The sequence below is a fragment of the Electrona antarctica genome (genome assembly GCF_951216825.1).
Source record: "Electrona antarctica genome assembly, chromosome: 13".
Classification (NCBI taxonomy): Eukaryota; Metazoa; Chordata; class Actinopteri; order Myctophiformes; family Myctophidae; genus Electrona; species Electrona antarctica.
Window position 1 is genome coordinate 41,744,396 of NC_136794.1, and position 21,735 is coordinate 41,766,130.

At 43.7% G+C, this 21,735-nt stretch overlaps 1 protein-coding gene across 2 annotated transcripts in view; it reads left to right on the forward strand.

Moving 5' to 3' along the window:
- The window catches only part of gdap2 (ganglioside induced differentiation associated protein 2), a 78,453-nt gene that overhangs the window by 45,044 nt on the left and 11,674 nt on the right, over positions 1-21,735 (forward strand). For both annotated transcript variants that reach the window (XM_079518387.1, XM_079518388.1), the window contains exons 12-13: positions 16,500-16,554; positions 17,273-17,416. In XM_079518387.1, coding sequence (XP_079374513.1) covers positions 16,500-16,554; positions 17,273-17,416 — 199 coding nt within the window. The remainder of the gene's footprint in view (positions 1-16,499; positions 16,555-17,272; positions 17,417-21,735) is intronic.

Genomic DNA, 21,735 nt, shown 5'->3' on the forward strand with positions numbered 1-21,735 from the left:
AGGGTCCTAGTGTCGGGTGGGGGGATAAGAGTTCAGCCGTGTAGGAAGGGGCCAGCCCATTTAGAGCTTTGTAAACGAAAAGGAGAATCTTGGAGTTGATTCTGAACAGTACTGGTAGCCAGTGGAGAGAGGCCAGGACAGGGCTTAGGGAATCTCTGCCTTTTGGACAGACATGGTTGCCTGTTGGAGTCGGTGTAAAGTGGCTGTAAAGGGAGTTGCAATAGTCTAAATGGGGTGATAGCATGATAGGATGAGGGCGTGCATGACTATCTCGAGGTCGTGTACAAAACTAAATGTATCTGGACACTACTTCTGGCAAGAGAGTCTTAATGCAGAGTCGTTAGGCATTATTATGGTCTATGGAAAACAACTGAATGAGTCTGATTTTATTATGTGTGCCATTCTGCATCCCTGTTGTCCCATCCAGGACCATAGGACACGCATCCATTGACCATTAAAACCGTTTATTGCAAATTCATGAAAATCTAAATGTCTTTCCCTTGGAGACTAGAAAATGGGTCCAGCCTTTCTCTCTCTCTCTCTCTCTCTCTCTCTCTCTCTCTCAGCAAGGGAGACATCTCTCTCTCTCTCTCTCTCTCTCTCTCTCTCTCTCTCTCTCTCTCTCTCTCTCTCTCTCTCTCTCTCTCTCTCTCTCTCTCTCCATAGTGTTTTCACCACGGCAACGTAACATTGTTTTTCTCTTTCCAGGACAAAATACTTTTTGAGTCCTGCACTTTTCATGTGCTTGATGTTCCTTCTAAGAATGGACCTAATTTGTCTTGCAACCGCTTTTCTGGACACATCTCCACATCTTCTAGTGGCCAGAGCTGTGTTTTCTGGACACATCTCCACATCTTCTAGTGGCCAGAGCTGTGTACCAAAACCAGATTTCAGCAGATATACGATATGGTTTCAGAGTGGAAGAACAACGTCCATCCATACGGCATAACGCTATGCTACAAGCCTCCGACAGCTTCTTGGCCTCGCTTGGCATTTGTTCTGTCTGCGCTCACTCAGGCTAATAAGATACTAAGTCTAACCAGGTGCGATGTAAGATGAGCGTGTTCTTATGCCTTAATGCCTCATCCCGAATTTGTTCTTCAAACCGTGACGATCAATGTCTCCGAGTCCTCCCCTAACTTGTCTAGTTCTGGGGGTCTTGGTGGAGCGTGGTTGGCTCTCCGTTTGTAGTTCTGGGGGTCTTGGTGGAGTGCGGTTGGCTGTCCGCTTGTAGTTCTGGGGGTCTTGGTGGAGCGCGGTTGGCTCTCCGTTTGTAGTTCTGGGGGTCTTGGTGGAGCGTGGTTGGCTGTCTGTTTGTAGTTCTGGGGGTCTTGGTGGAGCGCGGTTGGCTGTCTGTTTGTAGTTCTAGGGGTCTTGGTGGAGTGCGGTTGTCTGTTTGTAGTTCTGGGGGTCTTGGTGGAGTGCGGTTGTCTGTTTGTAGTTCTGGGGGTCTTGGTGGAGTGCGGTTGTCTGTTTGTAGTTCTGGGGGTCTTGGTGGAGCGCGGTTGTCTGTTTGTAGTTCTGGGGGTCTTGGTGGAGTGCGGTTGTCTGTTTGTAGTTCTGGGGGTCTTGGTGGAGCGTGGTTGGCTGTCTGTTTGTAGTTCTGGGGGTCTTGGTGGAGTGCGGTTGTCTGTTTGTAGTTCTGGGGGTCTTGGTGGAGTGCGGTTGTCTGTTTGTAGTTCTGGGGGTCTTGGTGGAGTGCGGTTGTCTGTTTGTAGTTCTGGGGGTCTTGGTGGAGTGCGGTTGTCTGTTTGTAGTTCTGGGGGTCTTGGTGGAGTGCGGTTGTCTGTTTGTAGTTCTGGGGGTCTTGGTGGAATGCGGTTGGCTGTCACGCTCGACGAGAGTCCGTTTCCTTCCAAAGCCCTGTTGTGTCTCCAAAATGTATGAATTAACACAGATGATTTTACTGCACATGCAGCTGCAAGACACGGCCAAGACACGGTCAAGACACGGCCAAGACACGGCCAAGCTACTGTAGGTCGCAGTGTTTAGACTTTTGGAAAAAGCAAAATGAGTTGTGAATGAGTTTTTTTTTTTCGGGGGCCCAGTTTTGGAAAAGCTGGCGCACTGCTTCTGTTTCTGGAACAGGACATTTTTGACGTTGTAATTGTAATATTGTGATATGATATAAGTGTTATAGTGTTAATGTTCCTGGTTGTTATCACTTACACTATTTTATACTTTAAACAAGAAATGATCACATGATATTTGATCATAAGTGATATTTGTCAGGTGAAAGAAGCGCTGTCTCCGTTGTCCCCCCAACCTGTGTCACAACCTCGTGCCTCGCGACCGTTGTTTGCGTTCGTTTCCGACGTTCTGTGCGTGGATCAATGACCACCAATTGTTGTGGCTTCCCTGCTGTCCAGCTCATAACATCAGCAGCTGACTGCTGTCGCTTCGAGGCTGCTGGTGGTAAAGCTTGCTCGCAGCGGTGCAGAAATCAGCCCTTTCGCGGTGCGTGTGGCATAGCTTAGGAGGCAGGCAATCATACTACTCTCCCATTGGCTGAGGCAGACGAGGCAGCCAATCAGATCAGTTGAACTAGGTCGTGCAAAGTGGCGCTGTGGTCGCTTACATTTCATGAGCGTTGTTAGGTCAGGTTTCACCTGACAAAAATAACCGATTTACTAGTATTTGGTCCAAAATATGATAATTGATATTATCCATATACTGTAGCCCAGCCCTACAGTTATTTTTACAATTCTTTTCACCAGACATCTAGGATGCACAGTTCCAGCCCAATCCCAATTTAAGTAAAATATTTCAAAAACATATAAAACATTAGCGCTGTTGTCGGGCAGAAACCTCGTATGTCCATATTCTATATGTTCTCTTTGTGTGTTTACGTGAGTTAATGTCCTACTTGATCGTACTACTACAGAGTCACACAAAAGCAGCAGATCTTACAAGCTTGGACGAGCTTGTAGATAGATGTGAAAATGAATACGTGGCTGTAACATTTGGTGCCAGTTGCGAGATTAGCCACAGACAGACAAAGGGTCATACCCTCTTCTAGACACCAAGCCTCCTAAGCCACGTAGTTAAAAAAAAAAAAAAAAAAGGTCTGATGTATCTTCCAGAAAACTGATGCTCACCATGCTTCTCTGGTGAAAATACTTCACACTTAAAACTATTTTAACCCTATGCTGTTGACTGGGGTCATCCAGAGTTCTATACGACACTCCTTCTTTACCTAATATCTTCACCCGAGCTTGTAGATGAGAGAATTCCGCCAAATGCTCACCCCAGAATAGAGTGACCTATAGGGTTGGTTCATTGTTTGCAATTTGCATATCAAACCCAAAACTGTTACTTTTCAGGATTCAAATTCAAAAGTAGAAGAACGACAAGGATGTTTCAAGCTTGCAGATCTGCTAGTTGTTTTTTTTTCAAATTATTTTTTGTGGCTTTCGCCTTTATTTTATTTATTTTTTATGGAGGGACAGACAGTAGGCTGACAGGAAATGGGGGGGAAGACATGCAGTAAAGGCCGTCGGGATCGGGAGTCGAACCCGCGGCACACTACCAGACTGGATTACCAGCCAAGGTCAGGTGCCTGGACCATTGAGCCATGGCCCAGGCCAGATGTGCTAGTTTTGATGCTTTTTGTGTGACGCTGTAGTATGATGAAGATGGGGCGTTAATTTACAAAAGATAAGAGGTTTATTCCCAGACATCCGGTTAAGAAATACGGCGGCCTATGATGATGCAACTCGGAGCAGACCCTCAGAAACGGTTTCAGTCGGTTAGCTCCACGGTAAAAGACAAGAGAAGCCACATCCTCCCCATCATGTACACAACCGCCCTCACCTAAGGCTCTGGCTGTGGCACAGTAGTGTCTTAATTAGATTCATTATGTTCTATCAGTGTGTGGTGTGAACGAAGGCTTCCTCTCTCGTTGTTCTCGTCTCACCACATCCCTTCTGCCCGCGGGGAACAAAATAAAAAGCAACTTCCTCTCTGTCACTGGGGAATGTCTGTGCAGTGCAGTCACAATGCATGTTTTTCATTTCCATGTGTTCCTGCCCGGGCCATTCATGTTTGGCCCGGTTGGCCTGTTCCAGATACAGGCAGAGGGAGAGGGAGAGAGAGAGAGAGGGGGGCGAAAAGGCAATGAAAAAGATTGAAGAGAGAAATGACAATGACAACCATGAGTTGGGTTTCGTTTAGCCTCGGAAACCCAGACGGTTTTTTTTCCAGGGAGAAAAAAAAAAAGTCTGGGTCCGAGTCCACTTCAATTTGGCATAGAGTAGCGCAAACGTCGATCACTCTCTTTCTGATTGTCTGCACCTTTGTTAAATTGACGCACACCCGTACACACACACTCCTCTCTCTCTCTGTCGCTCTAATTAATTAGTCTCATGTCCAGCAGCTGCGCACAGTTTCTCCCGGCAGGAGCTGTCTATGCCATAGAAAGCATAGGTGAGTTCCAGGCTAGGTTTCGTTTAACAGTGTGTGACTCTAGTAATTTTATTTACAGTCTTCTGTGCTTTGTTCTGACATTTATTATTATTATTGATATTGAACTACAGTAAAGAGTTCCTAAATAAACTAGGGACATGCACACAGCCACACAAATATCTAAAATCTACTGTCAAGAAAAGGGTAGTCCCCTTTGATCCTTAAAGCACCAACCGTACCCTTTTAACTTTTGTACCTCCACTGAGCACCTTTGTTGATTTTTATCGCTTTAGATTCAAATCTACTGTCATTGTCTGTTACCTTTTCTGCAGTTGTGGAAAAAGTACTCGAATATAAAGTAGTGATGCACCCAATATTCGTCCGCAGAAAATATTAGTCAGAAAATATTCGGCAGAAAATGGCTAAAAATGCAATTTCGGCCTATTCGGTTTCGGCCCGAATAGGCAGAAAATATATCACCGAATAGTGTATGCAATTAATGCATTCAAAAGAGCTGAATAGATGTTTTATGGACCCATAATAGTGATTATTATTTAAGTTAAGTTTTGCCATAACCATTTATTTTGCCATAAATCAGGTAGCTTTAAGGTACAGCCATGACAGCAATGGTATTGAAAAAAAGATATATAATATTAATCATATTCCGGTATTCGGTTTTCTGCCAACTGTTTCCTATATTCGGTATTCGGTTTCGGCCAAGAATTTCCCTTTCGGTGCATCCCTAATATAAAGTAAAAGTATCAATATATGTAGATGTACTACTCCGTTACAAGTAGAAGTTCTGCGTTCAAAATGTACTCAAGTAAATGTACAAAAGTATCTGCATCAAAATGTACTTACAGTACTAAAAGTAAAAGCACTCGTATTCCGTTACTCGTAATCTTTTGAAAATGGCCAATCTACAAGCTCACGATGCGTCATTGTGAGCTTGTAGAAATGTAGGGTTGAAGTGGTTAATGTACGTTTTCTAATCAAAATTAAAATCTCCAAATTGATTAAAGTAACTAAAGTTTTCAAATAATTGTAGCGGAGTAAAAGTAACATTTTTGACTCTGAGATGTAGTGGAGAATTTGAAATTGGAAATACTCAAGTAAAGTACAAACACCTCAAAAGTGTACTTAACCCATTTTGGGCGGGAACCCCTTTTGGTGTTAGCATTATGTTATGCTTTAGCTATTGAAAAATAGCAGATCTACAAGCTCATAGCATCGAAGCTCATGCTACGAGCTTGTCTGTCTGCTATTTTTGAAAAATCGAAGAACCACTGACATAGAAACATAGCTTTTTCAGAAAACTGTCAGGATGTAGAAGACATTTTTAGAATCTGATCTCAGGTCAAAATGGGTACAGTACTTAAGTAAATGTGCTTATTTTCCTCATACCACTGCTGAGCACCTTAAAATGTACTTTCATTGATACCTTTTCCGCATTTCAGACGACCTTGTTTACACCCGTAACGAGACGGAAGATGTTTTGAGACTTGCTGGCTACAGCAAAGCTTCCCCTTTCACCGCGACGAAGGGGAAAACCCCTAAAGAACCTTACAGTCATAACAACAACCTATTGACTTACAGCTTGTTTGCTGACAAGCGTGAAACAAGTCGGCCCGGTCAGGGTGAAACCACGCAAATCACCTGGGATTTTCTGTCCACTTCCTCAAACTCTCTCTCATCACACTTTCAGACGTGACTAATACATCTCTGCTAGAACGGCGCTGTCATTTACGGTTTCGCTGCCAAAGCATTGTTGATTTTGGCAGCAAATTTAGATTTTAGTTTACAGTCATAGTCTTTTGAATAGTTTTGGTCATATTTTAGTCATCTGAAACATAGCCTCGGAAACCCAGACGTTTTTATTTCAAGGGAGAAAACAAAAGTCTGGGTCCGAGTCCACTTCAATTTGGCATAGAGTAGCGCAAACGTCGATCACTCTCTGCTGATTTCTGATCGTCTGCACCTTTGTTAAATTGACGCACACACACACACCCGTACACACACACACACTCCTCTCTCTCTCTGTCGTTCTAATTAATTAGTCTCATGTCCAGCAGCTGCGCACAGTTTCTGCCGGCAGGATGCTGCCTGCCTATGCCATAGAAAGCATAGGTGAGTTCCAGGCTATCTGAAACATGACAAGAAACAAGCGGAGCATCACCAGCGCCCATATTATGTCGGTCATGACCCACACTTCATGACACAGCGCGGTATACAACGTTTTATTGGGTTAATTCGGTCATTGTTTTGATTATTATTTCAACGTAATATAATTTTGATTACTTCATCTACAAAGTATCATTTTGATTTACTTAATCAAGATAATGCAACTTTATTACGTTTTCATGACTTTTCTAATTAGAAGGCAGTTTAAAACCAGGCATTGTTCTAGTAAAACAGTTACACTGTAGGCCCTAATTAAGATATATATTTATTGTCTTGTTTAGCAATTCTGTTGCACCGTGACGGAATTCTGTTCCCAACCCTGTTCACTGTTTGAGAAACACCACTTCAGGGACGTGATCATTTTGTGTCAGTATTGAGCAATGAACATCAGGTCATTGGTTTCCCCGAAATGATTTGGCAGTAGAACATTATTTATACTTGGGTGTTGCTTACTAAGCAGTTTTTTTGTGGATAACCACTGCTTGCTTTGACGCACATGGAAAAAACCCACTGCTGCTGTAGCAGGTTTTTATTTATGCATTTTATTTTAGTTTTATAATCATCAATAATTCTTCACAAACATTTCCATGTCACGGACCCCCAAATTGATTTGTATTTGGCCGCGGAGACCCCATTTGAAAAGATTTGGCGTCGAGGACCCCATTTGAATTTTAACTAAAACTAAGATGAGAGAACATATAAGTCCAGTTTTAGCTTCACTACATTGGCTCCCGGTTGATTTTAGGATTCATTTAAAATTTATTTTACTTGTTTATAAAGCCAGTTTAACCAAAATCCATACATCAAAGTAGGAATTGAAATAATCCCAAAAAGGCAGCACATCAAACAGATGAGCTCCTTTTTTATTTTTGGTATTGGCACACACAAAACGAACGAGAGTTCATTTTGTCGGTGTGTGTGCCAATAACAAAGTTGAAATGTGAGTACTTTCTCCTTTGTCCATTTATTAGAAATGTTCAAGGACCCTGGGGGGGGGCATGACCCCCTCCTTGAGGGGGCCCATGCCATGACCTCCTCCTTGAGAACGTGTGCCCTGCATTAGAAAGGACAACGAGAGCTCGGGTTTAGGTGACAAACCTCATTAGCAGCTGGTGACAGGACTGCAGTGCGAGTGCCGAGCACCGTTCAAATAAATGGGAGACAATTAAACAACTGTCACGCCAAGCTATCCCTGGAAGGTTTCAAAGCTAGAAGTGTTACGTCCTCTGCCAAGAAGTGATCCGAGACCCCCGGGCCAGAGATTTTATGACTCCCTGTCCAACACGAACGGGCTGACTCTTGTAACTCAATTCACGGCACGTCGAACTTCATTTGTGTAGCAGAGGAAAAAGTCATACTGTACTTCCCAGGGAAAAAGAAAGGAATATATACAGAAATGCTAACTAAATAATGAGCCGTAGTTTAGTGCCAGGGACCCGTCGAAGAGAATATCTGTGTAAAAAAAAAAATCTAAATTATTCACAATTTTTCACTTTTTCATTCAAAAAGTTGTATAATGTATAATGTATAAGATTGCGTCGTGAAGAGCTTTGAGCTTGTATATATTTTTGAGAACCGCTGTTCTAAACCAATGAGAGTTCAAGGTAAAAAATAAATAAAAAAGAATACATGCAAAACACACAGAGAAATACTTAAAAGTAAATCCTTAAAAGAAAATCAGTGTTCATGTCGGCATACCAATTTCAGCTAATCAGGAGAGAGAACAATATAAAGTCTAAGCTGAGGAATGATCTTGGTGGGGTTCTCTCCACTGATTGGATAAAATTGGTACCCCGTCCCCTACTATTATTTTTTTAACGAACAAACACTCACAGTGATTACTGAATATAGGAATATTGAGCTTTAGCTTTTGATCATAACCAAACTTTTATAGGCGCTCGGGTGCCTGGCTGCCTGCCACTGACCGCAGAGGTTGTGGGTTCAAATCCATCATGGTACATACCGGCTTTGACGAGCGTCTACTACGAACACAATTGGCCGAGGGAGGGAAGCCGGGCGGGGCTGGTCGCAGGCTTCCACGGTTTCCATCATCTTAATTGACGTGTTAAGAGACACACTTTGGAACGGTGCCTTTTTTTTCATATTGTCCTCATAATGTTCATCCTTTCACGAAGCATCTGGCCTGCACTCCTCTCTCGCGGAGGATTCATCCACGTCGAATCGTTGTATTCATGCTCCCCGCGGCCCCCCCGGTGGCCCGCAGCCACTCTGAACCCGCCGCCCCGAGGAAAACATGCAGGAAAGTTTTCCAAAACACTCAAAGAGATTATGATCTATTATTATTATTATTATTTTGTCCAGGAAACAGATGAGCTGTTTGGGGAGGTCAGTCTCTGTGTTTTGGGGCCTCTAGGGATGCAGGGGGAATAAGGAGGGGGTATGATCCGATCATGTGATCCTGATCATTACGTTACACTCCTGAGTCCTGAGCGTCTCTCTGGGGTACATTTGTTAACCCATAAAGACCTGAGGCCTGAATCTACAAAATGTCTTCTAAATCCTAAAACAAGTTTTCTGATACCTGAAACGGGTTCAGTGGTGCTCGAAATGTCACGGTACCCCAAAATGATATGTATTTGGCCATGTACCCCCACATCTCAATTTATTTTTTTATTTTTTGTTCCAGGGAGCCCCCCAGAAGCAAAGATTCTGCTTTGCAGAAGCAAAGACTATGCTACTTTTGAATAGTCAAAGGAATCTAAAATGACACAGACGCTTGCCTGGTTTTAATGAGTTAAGTTTGTCAGCTGTTGTTCATCGCCATGCTGACCTCCGCGTATGAAACAGATGTGGTCCATACGTGTGTGTGTGTGTGTGTGTGTGTGTGTGTGTGTGTGTGTGTGTGTGTGTGTGTGTGTGTGTGTGTGTGTGTGTGTGTGTGTGTGTGTGTGTGTGTGTGTGTGTGTGTGTGTGTGTGTGTGTGTGTGTGTGTGTGTGTGTGTGTGTGTGTGAACGCCCTACTTCATCATACTACAGTCACACTAAAGCATCAAAAGTAGCAGATTCGCAACCTCAAAACGTGGGGCAAAGCGACGCGTTTTTCCACAGATAAGAGACAATATGGTGAATAGTCTGTGGAATTGGATTTTATTGAACCACTTAAATGAAACCCCATATACTTAGTTGTTATCCATTCATATTAGGTCAGCTGAATTTATTTTACCCTCTACACCAAATCTCTCTGAATATGACCGATCTACAAACCCACCACAACGTGTCGGGAGCTTGTATTTCTCCTCTTGGTATTTCGCAACGGGAGAGATGTTCTCTCTGGAATAGGGACGTCCAAGTGGTTGAGACTGTACGGATGGCTCACTCCGAGAGGACATGAACACTGAGGCCTTTACTGTGTACTGTGGTTATGTGTAATGTTTTAATTTTCATATCAGATAGTCATCACCTGAACGCGATAGATGGCATTTGGGGCTGCACGACTACGGCCATAAGTATAAAGTCGATCAATATCTTGATTATTCATCATGATTAAGATATGACAAATTTCCCCATGACAAATTAGTGACGGTGATAGTTTAGTGTCAATAAAAAAACCCACACCCGTGTGGCACGAGGGGCGCTCTTCATCATACATCATCTCATTCTGGCCAATCACAATTTGCGTCCTCACTTTTGTTTTCAATGTTTTGCCTTTACACACTTTTGTCTTCAATGTTTGTGTTTACACAAACCCTCAAAGCTGGACATAGGAGGGGCTAGCGCGTAGCACCCCTCAAAAATATTGTTATTGCACTGTCACATAAACATAAGACTGCTTTCACATCCATGCTACATTAAGTACAGTAAGGCATAATTATGTGGATTTTTCTAAACACATTTTGTGACCACAAATTGCACAGCAATGTGTATCAACTTGAAAATATCATCTGGTCTAATGACCCCGTGTCTGTGTGTAGAAGGGAACAATTTAGAGAAATGTAATTAGTAAGTGCTATTTAGATAAGGCTGATTTAATTATTTACTTAAGAGTGTGTTGCTTTTTAATGAGTAACATGTCCAGCTGCTTTTCTGCAGGCGTTTTCCATTTCGCTAAATACAACGGTGTGCAAACCCTGATTGGTAATGTTTAGTTGATGAGGCTCCATGCAACGTCGGGGAGATATTGGCTAAATGTGAGGGAAAAGAGCTGCTACATTATGTGGTCTGGGTCCCTCTATAGCAGGGGTTCTCAACGTTTTTGGCCGGGGACCCCCGGAAATGCTTTGGCAATGTCTCGGGACCCCCGCCCCGCCCCCTCCCGACCCCCAATATAAATTGACTGCTACAATAACCTTAAACCATTTTGGGCGGGAACCCCTTTTGGTGTTTTAAGCATTGTTATAATTTAGCTATTTAAAAATAGCAGATCTACAAGCTCATAGCGCGCCACCGAGTGGCGCGCTACAAGCTTGTAGGTCTGCTATTTTTGAAAAATCGTGAAAATAACATTTTAAAAAAAATCTTTTTTTTTTTTTTTTTTTTGAAAATAATTTGGGGACCCCCTAAAATAATTTGGCGACCCCTGCTCTATAGCAGTGGTTTTCAACCTTTTTCATATGAAGTCCCATTATTTTTTTGGGTGGGATTTGAGCAACGGACCATGATGAGATTTAGCCTCGCAGGCCCACAACTAAAGAATATTGTGTTATCGTTGGCTAAGACTTTGTCCACAATTCAAACGTTAAAGGTATATTCAGTGATTTTACTTAATTCAAATATCACTTATTTTTTCTTTTTTTTCTGGATAATCCTCCCTACTATAGGGTGTGCTGACCATATAAGGAGTTCCTCCCTGTCCCCAGTGAGCCCCTGGGGTCAAAAAACCCTAGTTTCAGTTTTGGTGGCGGGTGGCAAAGCCTTCATCCAATCAGGATGAGAGGGGCCTTCCTCCAATCATGATCGACTGGGGGCGGGCCTTGGTGCACTTGCTGTTGGCCTGTTGCACTTCCCCCCACTGTAGAGCGTGCATGTGCACATTTTGTTACCGGGGCGGACTGGGTGGTTTTCCAAATCACCCAAATCACTGAATGCTCCTTTAAAGGTATATTCAGTGATTTTACTTAATTCAAATATCACTTATTTTTTCTTTTTTTCTGGATAATCCTCCCTACTATAGAGTGTGCTGACCATTTAAGGAGTTCCTCCCTGTCCCCAGTGAGCCCCTGGGGTAAAAAAAAAACCCTAGTTTCAGTTTTAGTGGCGGGTGGCAAAGCCTTCATCCAATCAGGATGAGAGGGGCCTTCCTCCAATCATGATCGACTGGGGGCGGGCCTTGGTGCACATGCTGTTGGCCTGTTGCACTTCCCCCCACTGTAGAGCGTGCATGTGCACATTTTGTTACCGGGGCGGACTGGGTGGTTTTCCAAATCACTGAATGCTCCTTTAATCAAAATAACAATTCTTCTACATTCTCTAATTGTGTAGACTTCTTGTAAATTAGGTAATGCAGATGTCTAACAATAATGCAACTCTTGAGGGCGTAAAATGAAACCAAATGGACCCGCGTACGTCCGTTTCATTTCATTTCACACTCTCAAGAGTTAAAGATCTATAAGGGTCCATTTGGTTACCAACTCTCCATCGTCATTTAGCTGGGGACCACCTGGAACCCCCTCAAGGACCACTGGTGGTCCCTGGTAACCTGACTCCGCCAGATGGGGCATCAGAGAGTCCCCCCTCCTGCTCCCATCTGGGAACTCTCAGGCAGACTTGATGCCCGGCCACAAAACGGCCTGGCCAATCAGCAGCAGCTAGAGGCGGGATAGCTGCTGCTGATTGGCCAGGCCGTTTTGTGGCCGGGCATCAAGTCTGCCTGAGAGTTCCCAGATGGGAGCAGGAGGGGGGAATCCAGTGTACTCTCTGCTGCCCCATCTGGCGGAGTCAGGTTAGGTCCCTGGACCACTGGTCGAAAACCACTGCTCTATAGTACAGTACGTACAAGATATGGATACCGTCTCTGTCGGCTGGGCATTATGTCCAAAACTGTTATGTTTCAGGATTCATATTCCAAAAATAGCAATAGTAGCAGATCTACAAGCTCGAAATGAGTCTCTTCGCCCCGTGTTTTGAGCTTGTAGATCTGCTACTTCCGTGTGATGCTGTAGTATGATCAAGGAGGCCGTTAACCCATTTTGGGCGGGAACCCCTTTTGGTGTTTTAAGCATTATGTTGTACTTTAGCTATTGAAAAATAGCAGATCTACAAGCTCATAGCACGGCACCGAGCTTGTAGGTCTGCTATTTTTGAAAAATCATGAAAATGTGGCCCAAATGTTTGAATATATTCTTTCAGAGTGAACGTTTTTAACTCAATTCTTTGCTTCTGGGGGGGGTCCCTGGAACAACATATTTTCAGATGGGGGGGTCGCCGGCCCATTAGATATATTTTTGGGGGTCCTTTACATGAAAATGTTTGAGAACCACTGATATACTGTAGAAACATGTTTTTTTCAGGATTTAGAAGGCATTTTGTAGAATCGATCTCGGGTCTAAATGGGTTAACCCATTTTGGGCGGGAACCCCTGTTGGTGTTAGCATCATGTTATGCTTTAGCTATTGAAAAATAGCAGACCTACAAGCTCATAGCGCGCCACCGAGTGGCGCGCTACGAGCTTGTAGGTCTGCTATTTTTGAAAAATCGAAGAACGACTGACATAGAAACATAGCTTTCAAAATGGGTGAATTAGAATAAGAGGTTTGTGCTGGACAGTGATGATGTACACCATGTGTAAGTGCCTGGGTGGGTGCATGTGTGGTCTGGCAGCTAATTGCTGACATACGATAAAGACGGTTGTTTTCATGGTTTTGGTTTAGTGCGTGTGACGCTTCCTCTTACCTGCTACACATAACAGCTTAGAGGCGCTGTTCCCCAACTGTATGCCGACATGTCCTGGTGTGCTTTGGGATGTTGTGACAGCCACACATGTTTATTGAAATATAAGTAAAGTAAGTAGCCTTGCCGAGCCATGAGGCCCATAGGGCAGGAGCCAATCTCCTGTTTCTGTAGCGTGAGGCAGCTTGATGTACAAGTACACCCCCTGGACATGACACTAGTATGTCGCAGGGACTTGAAATATTTTGAAAAATAGAACTATATATTTTAACATAGTCGCTAAATCAAAGCGAGAGCAAGCTGAAGTGTTTCATGTAACTACCGTATGCAGGGTAATTCAGTGCATTCACCAAGTTTGAATCTTAGAAAGTAAAGCCTTGAGCTTAATGTATACTGCATTCACTTGCCAAAAAGAAGTGATCTACAACAGGCTACAGTATCAAAGCGTTACTCCAGGAGTTGTTATTGTTTTATTTACATTCCATACAAGCAGCAGGTTAGTGGATTGAATGAGCCGTCAGATCGTAATGGATGTTACCGTACTAAGGGTTCATTGAATATCCTGTTTGCTGGAAACAGTTTTTTGAATAAAGCAAAAGGTTTTAATCTTTAAAGGACCACTTCACCACTTTTCAACTTTTCTTCCTATAATTGGTCCTAACTAATGTTCATGATAAAATACCACCATTTTTTCCTACTCAGTCTGTGTCTCATAGGAAGGCTGTGGGCGGTTCAGAAACCCGTCCACCAGTGACATCATCGATGGTGAATCCAAGCTAATAGAAACGGCAGGCTTTCTTTTCCTGAAAAGTTGCAATGCAAAAGTTGAAGCCATCGTTCTCACGATAATACAAATCTAAATATATTTTAAAACAAATCTTGTTTAAAAATAAATCTGCCTAATGATGATGTCACTGGTGGACGGGTGTCCGAACTGCCCAAAGCCCTCCTATGAGACACAGACTGAGTAGGAAAAAATTGTGGTGTTTTATCATGAACATTAGTGAGGACCAATTATATATAAGAGATGTTGAAAAGTGGTGAAGTGGTCCTTTAATGCAAAATGTTCCACAATATTGAATCCTCTCTCTCTCTCTCTCTCTCTCTCTCTCTCTCTCTCTCTCTCTCTCGCTCTCTCTCGCTCTCTCTCTCTCTCTCTCTCTTATAAACCCATTTTCTTCACCCAGTGTCAATTGTTCTGGGCACTACACTCCCTCTGCCAACCTGGGCAGAACAACGGACTGACCTCATGCTTCCTTCAATGCATGAGGAGTCCAAGTTTCCCATTCTTTTCACCTGACAGGGGGGAGCTTCCCCAGTTGGACATAGCGCATGGAAGGAACCACGTTATTCCAACCAGTTACTTTCCCCTCCATCAGGCTGGCCAGAGGGAGGCAGGTTTTTTTCTCCAATATCTGAGTTGTTTGGTTATTGGAGAAAACAAACTGAAGAGGTGATGAAAAACATCGTACTTTGGTTTCAAAGTTTACCCCATGCGTTCAGTTTGGAAATGTGTCATTGCAGTGCATTCTCATGGCATATAATGGTGAGTCTCGTCACACGTTATCGGTCAGGGCTGGATGGTTTTCACGAGGACAACGAAAGCATCGGCAGCCAGTTTAATCCATTTTGGGCGGGAACCCCTTTTGGTGTCTTAAACATTATGTTATAATTTAGCTATTGAAAAATAGCAGATCTACAAGCTCGTAGCTTGTAGATCTGCTATTTTTGAAAAATCTTGAAAGTGTGCCTCAAATCTTTGAATATATATTATTACAGAGTGAACATTTTAACTCAAATCTTTGCTTCTGGGGAGGTCCCTGGAACAACATATTTTCAGATGCGGGGCGGAGGCATATTACATATCATTTTTGGGGTCCTTGACATTTAATATTGAGCACCACGACTGATGACAGAAACATAAGGTTTTTCAGAAAACTGTCAGAATTTAGAAGACATTTTTTAAATTTCGAAGTCAGGCCTAAATGGTTTAATGTAAAGAGTACCGTTTGATGCATAGCATGTAGACCGAAGTGCTTTATAACACGTTCCCACGAGTCCTGAACATCTGTGAAAATGCCAACAATAAAAGCAAGGCCACAGGATAGCGGTATTATTTGGAAAGAAGGCGTTGGTTGATTGACTGAATTAACAACAGTAGCTGGCACTTCATCATTAATTGGCAGTGAGCGCATTTAATATAGTTGAATCAGTCTGGAAATTGCAGGAAATTACTTTACCAGGTGCTGAAAAAATGGAAAATCCTCTCCCCCCCATTCCACTGTAATTAATTTTTCAGGAGGGTAGCAGTGTTAACTCTTGCATTGGGTGCAATACAGTACAGTGACATACCGGTATTGCATTGCTTCTTATCATCACACTGAAATTTGTACTGTTAATTTAACTATTTTCCCAGTTTAAATGAACACAGATTTGACTGTACAGCATTTACAAATGAATAATGTGTGTGCATGTATGTATGTGTGCCTGCAAGTGTGCGTGGGCTCGTGCATGCGTGTGTGTGCACAGGTGCGTGTGTGAATGGTAAACGTTTCCATGCCGTTGGATGACTTGCGAGGTGATTTTGTTTGTTTTTTTTGGGACGCGACCACGTACTGTACCTTGGCCTCAGAGAAGAGCTTTTGGGACGCGACCACGTACTGTACCTTGGCCTCAGAGAAGAGCTTTGGGACGCGACCACGTACCTTGGCCTCAGAGAAGAGCTTTGGGACGCGACCACGTACCTTGGCCTCAGAGAAGAGCTTTGGGACGCGACCATGTACCTTGGCCTCAGAGAAGAGCTTTTGGACATCATATTAGAAGCTATTATATGCATATTTGGCCAGTCCATTAAAATAAAATGAAAAGGAAGATGAAGAAAAACAAATATAAAGAATGGCATATTTTCCCCTCTCTCTCTCTGTCATATTTCTGGGTTTCATACAGGGACTGCTGTTCTTTTCTCTGTTTTTTTCTCCCTGTCCGACAGGAAATAACGAGTCATTATCGCGATAACGATCTCGCATTCTGATACAGCGCTGTAAGCACTTCTGTTTTCTGCATTTCAGGTTTAAAAGGAACCTGAGGGCGTTCTACTTCGTACACCCGACATTTCGCTCCAAGGTAAACAATACGCACACACGCACGCGCACGCACGCACGCACACACACCCCCATTCTTAACTAATTGGTGTGGTAATCTGTCTTTCATGGGTTTGGGAGATGAGTTCACATATAACTTTAGCATAGTTCTGGGTTCAAATGAACACGGATTGAAGCCGTTTCAAACGGCGCACACGTGTGAAAAAAACTGAACGGGGGCTGCCCGTTTTGCCCATTTGAGGCTGGGCTGGCGTGGGCGATTGCCGGCCATCGGTGGTCCCCGGTTGGCCCGTCAGCCTCCCGTTTTTTTAAACCGGGGCCCCCCACTTACACGGCCTCATCCCTTCCCTTTCAGCCCACGGCCCGAAACCGGGCGCTCCTCGCCCGTTTTTTGTCACTTTGTACTTTCTCAATTGTTTGTAAGTAAGCCTTGCCGAGCCATGAGGCCCATCGGGCAGGGGCCTATCTCCTGTTTCTGTATCGTGAGGCAGCTTGATGTACAAGTACACCCCCTGGACATGACGCTAGTATGTGGCAGAGACTTACCCCCAATCCAACCCTTGATGCTGAGTGCCAAGCAGGGAGGCATTGGGTCCCATGATTTCTCAGTCTTTGGTATGACCCGGCCGGGGATCAAACCCCCGACCTCCCAGTCTCAGGGCGGACACTCTCACCACAAGGCCACTGAGCTGTTTGGGTGCGTTGTATTGAAATGTGTGTCTCTCCTCTGTCCCCTGCAGGTGTCTACATGGTTCTTCACCTCCTTCAGTGTAACGGGCATGAAGGAGAAGGTGCACTATCTGGACAGCCTGAGGCAGCTGTTCACCTGCATCAAGCCAGAGCAGATCGACATCCCTCCCTTTGTGCTGGAGTACGACGCACGGGTCAGTGGCCGCACGTACGCATGCATGCACGCACACACGCACATGCATGCACACACAAACATGCATGCACGCACGCACACACATGCACGCCAATGGGACCTGCATGACAGGTAGCCGCATAAATGGTAAATGGTAAATGGTGCATTTATATAGCGCCTTTATCCAAGGCGCTTTACAGAGATTGTGCATTACATTCACCCATTCACACACACATTCATACACCGATGGCAACGGAAACCATGCAAGGCACCAACTAGCACATCGGGAGCAATTAGGGGTTCAGTGTCTTGCCCAAGGACACTTCGACAGTAACTCTGGGGGAGCCCGGGTTTGAACTGACAACCTTGCGGTTACCATCCAGGCACTCTACCCCTGAACCACCGCATACAGACATACGGACAACACATGCAGATAAATGTTCACACACGGTTGCAGGAACATGCACAGTGCACACACATACAGGTGTAGATACTATCCATGTTTGCTTATAAACAAATATATACACACACACACACACACTGACTCATACATTCCTTCATAATGCGTGCACATATCATCATCATTTTTCGACCGCGGTCAAGATCATGGATTTCACATACACAGTTTCTCTCATTTCTTTGAAAGTATCCATGTCTCGGAGCCACACACACACACACACACACACACACACACACACACACACACACACACACACACAGGTTTACAACAGCTCTCACCATTGTTTCTAAAAGGATGATTTGTTAGATACCAAAGCAGAGGAGAAAGGCTCACCAGCCAAAGCATACCTGCGTTCTTTGGCTGCTTGGTCTGCTGTTGGTTCACATTCCCACCCTGGATATGAAGGATCGCGTTGACATTTCAACGAGTCCTTAGCCAAGCCCCGACTGTTGGCCTACTGCACATAAAACACGTCGTTATGTGTTAATATAACACAGAGATGCATTGGGCTTTCCATTGTATCCCAACTTTCTAGGGTTTCTTTTTTTGTGTTGCCGCTAGGGACATTTTTCTTGGCCGTCTTCTATTCAAATGGAGAGGTTTTCCTTCATCCCTGCCTGTTCATACAGCTGCTTTTATGTACTTAGACCTGAGACCAGATTTTTACAAAATGTCTTCTAAATCATGACAAACCTATGTTTCTATATCAGTGGTGCTCAAGGACCCCCCTCCAAAAAAAGTGGCTGCTGACCCCCATCTCAAAATATAACGGTGACCTCCCAGAAGCAAAGATTTGAGTTCAAAACGAAAGAATATATATTCAAAGATTTGCGGCACATTTTCACAATTTTTCAAAAGTGCTGCGCTATAAGCTTATAGATCTGCTATTATTTAACAGCTTAAGTGTAAAATAATGGTTAAACACAGTTGCGTCTTCAGGTCTACAGTACATGGGTTAAAGGAGAATTCCATGCTAGAAGCTTTTCTTACCTTTATTTGTAGTCGTTACGTCCCCAACAAAGAGGTCCAGGTGTTATTTGTAGTTGTTACGTCCCCAACAAAGAGGTCCAGGTGTTATTTGTAGTTGTTACGTCCCCAACAAAGAGGTCCAGGTGTTATTTGTAGTTGTTACGTCCCCAACAAAGAGGTCCAGGTGTTATTTGTAGTTGTTACGTCCCCAACAAAGAGGTCCAGGTGTTATTTGTAGTTGTTACGTCCCTAACAAAGAGGTCCAGGTGTTATTTGTAGTTGTTACGTCCCCACCAAAGAGGTCCAGGTGTTATTTGTAGTCGTTACGTCCCCAACAAAGAGGTCCAGGTGTTATTTGTAGTTGTTACGTCCCCAACAAAGAGGTCCAGGTGTTATTTGTAGTTACGTCCCCAACAAAGAGGTCCAGGTGTTATTTGTAGTTGTTACGTCCCCAACAAAGAGGTCCAGGTGTTATTTGTAGTTGTTACGTCCCCAACAAAGAGGTCCAGGTGTTATTTGTAGTTACGTCCCCACCAAAGAGGTCCAGGTGTTATTTGTAGTTGTTACGTCCCCAACAAAGAGGTCCAGGTGTTATTTGTAGTTGTTACGTCCCCACCAAAGAGGTCCAGGTGTTATTTGTAGTTACGTCCCCAACAAAGAGGTCCAGGTGTTATTTTGTGCAAAAGTGCATTATTGGCTATTTCCCCTAATATAAGCCCTCAGTGCGGGTTGGGTTTTTGTGCTAATTCGCGTATTTCCATCGAAATAAGTAGTAAAGTGTGCCGCTTGGGATACTATTTACATTATGAAGAGAGAATATATACACAAAAAAAAGTTTTTTGAGCGATGGAAATAAGCGAATTAGCACAACACCCCATAGCCCCATGCAATTCAATGCAATTCATTGAGGGCTTATGGTAGGGGAAATAGCCAATAATGCACGTTTGCACAAAATAACACTTGGACCTCTTTGGTGGGGACGTAACAACTACAAATAAAGGTAAGAAAGCCTTCTAGTATGGAATTCTCCTTTAAGCCAAACTACAGTATTGTGACTGCTCCAGGCTAATCACAGGTTAATTGCTGTTCTGCGTGCCTGCGTTCGAGCGAGTACACACACCTCACCTACACAACTGTACATGAAGAAGAATTTAGAAAAAAATTGATATAAGGTGGTATGACTTGAGGTATATACAGCTCCTTCTAAAAAAATATATATATCGTGCAAAAGTTAATTTTCTAGTAGTATTTAAAACCTTTTTTTCTTTTGTTTAAATCTTTTGGATGATTTCGACGATTATGGCATACAGTTTATGAAAATCTAAAAATATCCTATCTCAAAATATTAGAAGTTTACCGCCGGTATACATTACATATTCACCCAACACTGACCCAGTGGATGGCAGAAATGTCTAGTTATATTGTATACCTCTAGATTATTTGCCTTACAAAATGAAGGGAAAGTTGGACGTCAAAATATGAACTCCTTATATATTCTCAGACGGACTGCTGGGGGTACAAGACCCTTTTTTATTATTATAATAAAAGGGCTTCTCGCCCTTCGTGCACGCATCCGCCTGTGTGACGGGCTGACGGCAGACCTACGGTCTCTATTATTATTATTACGTTCTGTCTGTTTTGGTGATGTGATGTTTTTGGTGTTGGTTTCCGTTAAGAATGAGGCCACTAAAAAAACTATTTTTTTTAAAATCCAGATGTGTCGACTTGTCTTACATTATTAATGTATGCAGTCAATACTTGGTCTGGGCTACTGGGGCGTGCCATGGAGGTGATCAGCCTGTGGTACTGTTGAGGTGTTATGGAAGCCCACGTTTGCTTTAATAACGGCCGTAAACTCATTTGTATTGTTGAGTCTTAATGTCTCACACCTTCCGGAGCAGCAGTGGCTCAGGGTTAGTGTTGTCTGTAAAGCAGCCGGATGGGAACCACAAGGTTCTCGGTTCAATCCCTGTGGGCTCCCCCAGCGTTGGTGTTGAAGTGTCCTTAACCCATTTTGGGCGGGAACCCCTTTTGGTGTTAGCATTATGTTTTGCTTTAGCTATTGAAAAAATAGCAGATCTACAAGCTCATAGCGCTTGTAGGTCTGCTAATTGCTCCCGATGTGCAGGTTGGTGCCTTGCACGGTTTCCTCTGCAATCGGTGTATGAATGTGTGGGTGAATGTAATGCACAATCTATGTAAAGCGCTTTGGATAAAAGTGCTACTATATGAATGCACCATTTTCCATTCCCCTTGACGATACAACCTAGATTCTTTGTGGGTTTCAGGTCAGGCCAGTTGGCTGGTCAGTTAAGCACAGTAATGACATTGTCAGTACAACGATTACTAGTAGTTTTGGCTCTGTGGGCAGGTGCCAAATCCAGCTGGAAAGGAAAATCTGCATCTCCAAAAGCTTGTCAACATACTGAACTGAAGTACAAATTGCTCTAAAACCTCCTGGTAGATCATGTTCTCTGTTGACTACAGTGTAAAGGTTTCACTGTCGGTGGTGATTCGGGGTACCATGTCATCTGCTGGTGTTGGTCCCACTGGGTTGTATCAAGTCCAGAGTCAACACAGCCATCTATCGGGATGTTTTAGAGCAGGATTTATTATTAGTAGTAGTATTTTTGAGTGGTGCAACCACTCCAAGCAACAGCAATGTCTGGAGGGACAGACAGTAAGTAGGCTGACAGGAAATGAGGAGAGAGATGGGGGGAAGACATGCAGTAAAGGCCGTCGGGATCAGGAGTCGAACCCGCGGCACACTGCCAGACTGGGTTACCAGCCAAGGCGCCTGGACCACTGAGCCATAGCCCTATTAGTATTTATTATAGAGCGCCGAAGTCCTGACGCAATCGCTCATCCCTTGGTGAGAGAGAGAGAGACAGAGAGAGAGAGAGAGAGAGAGA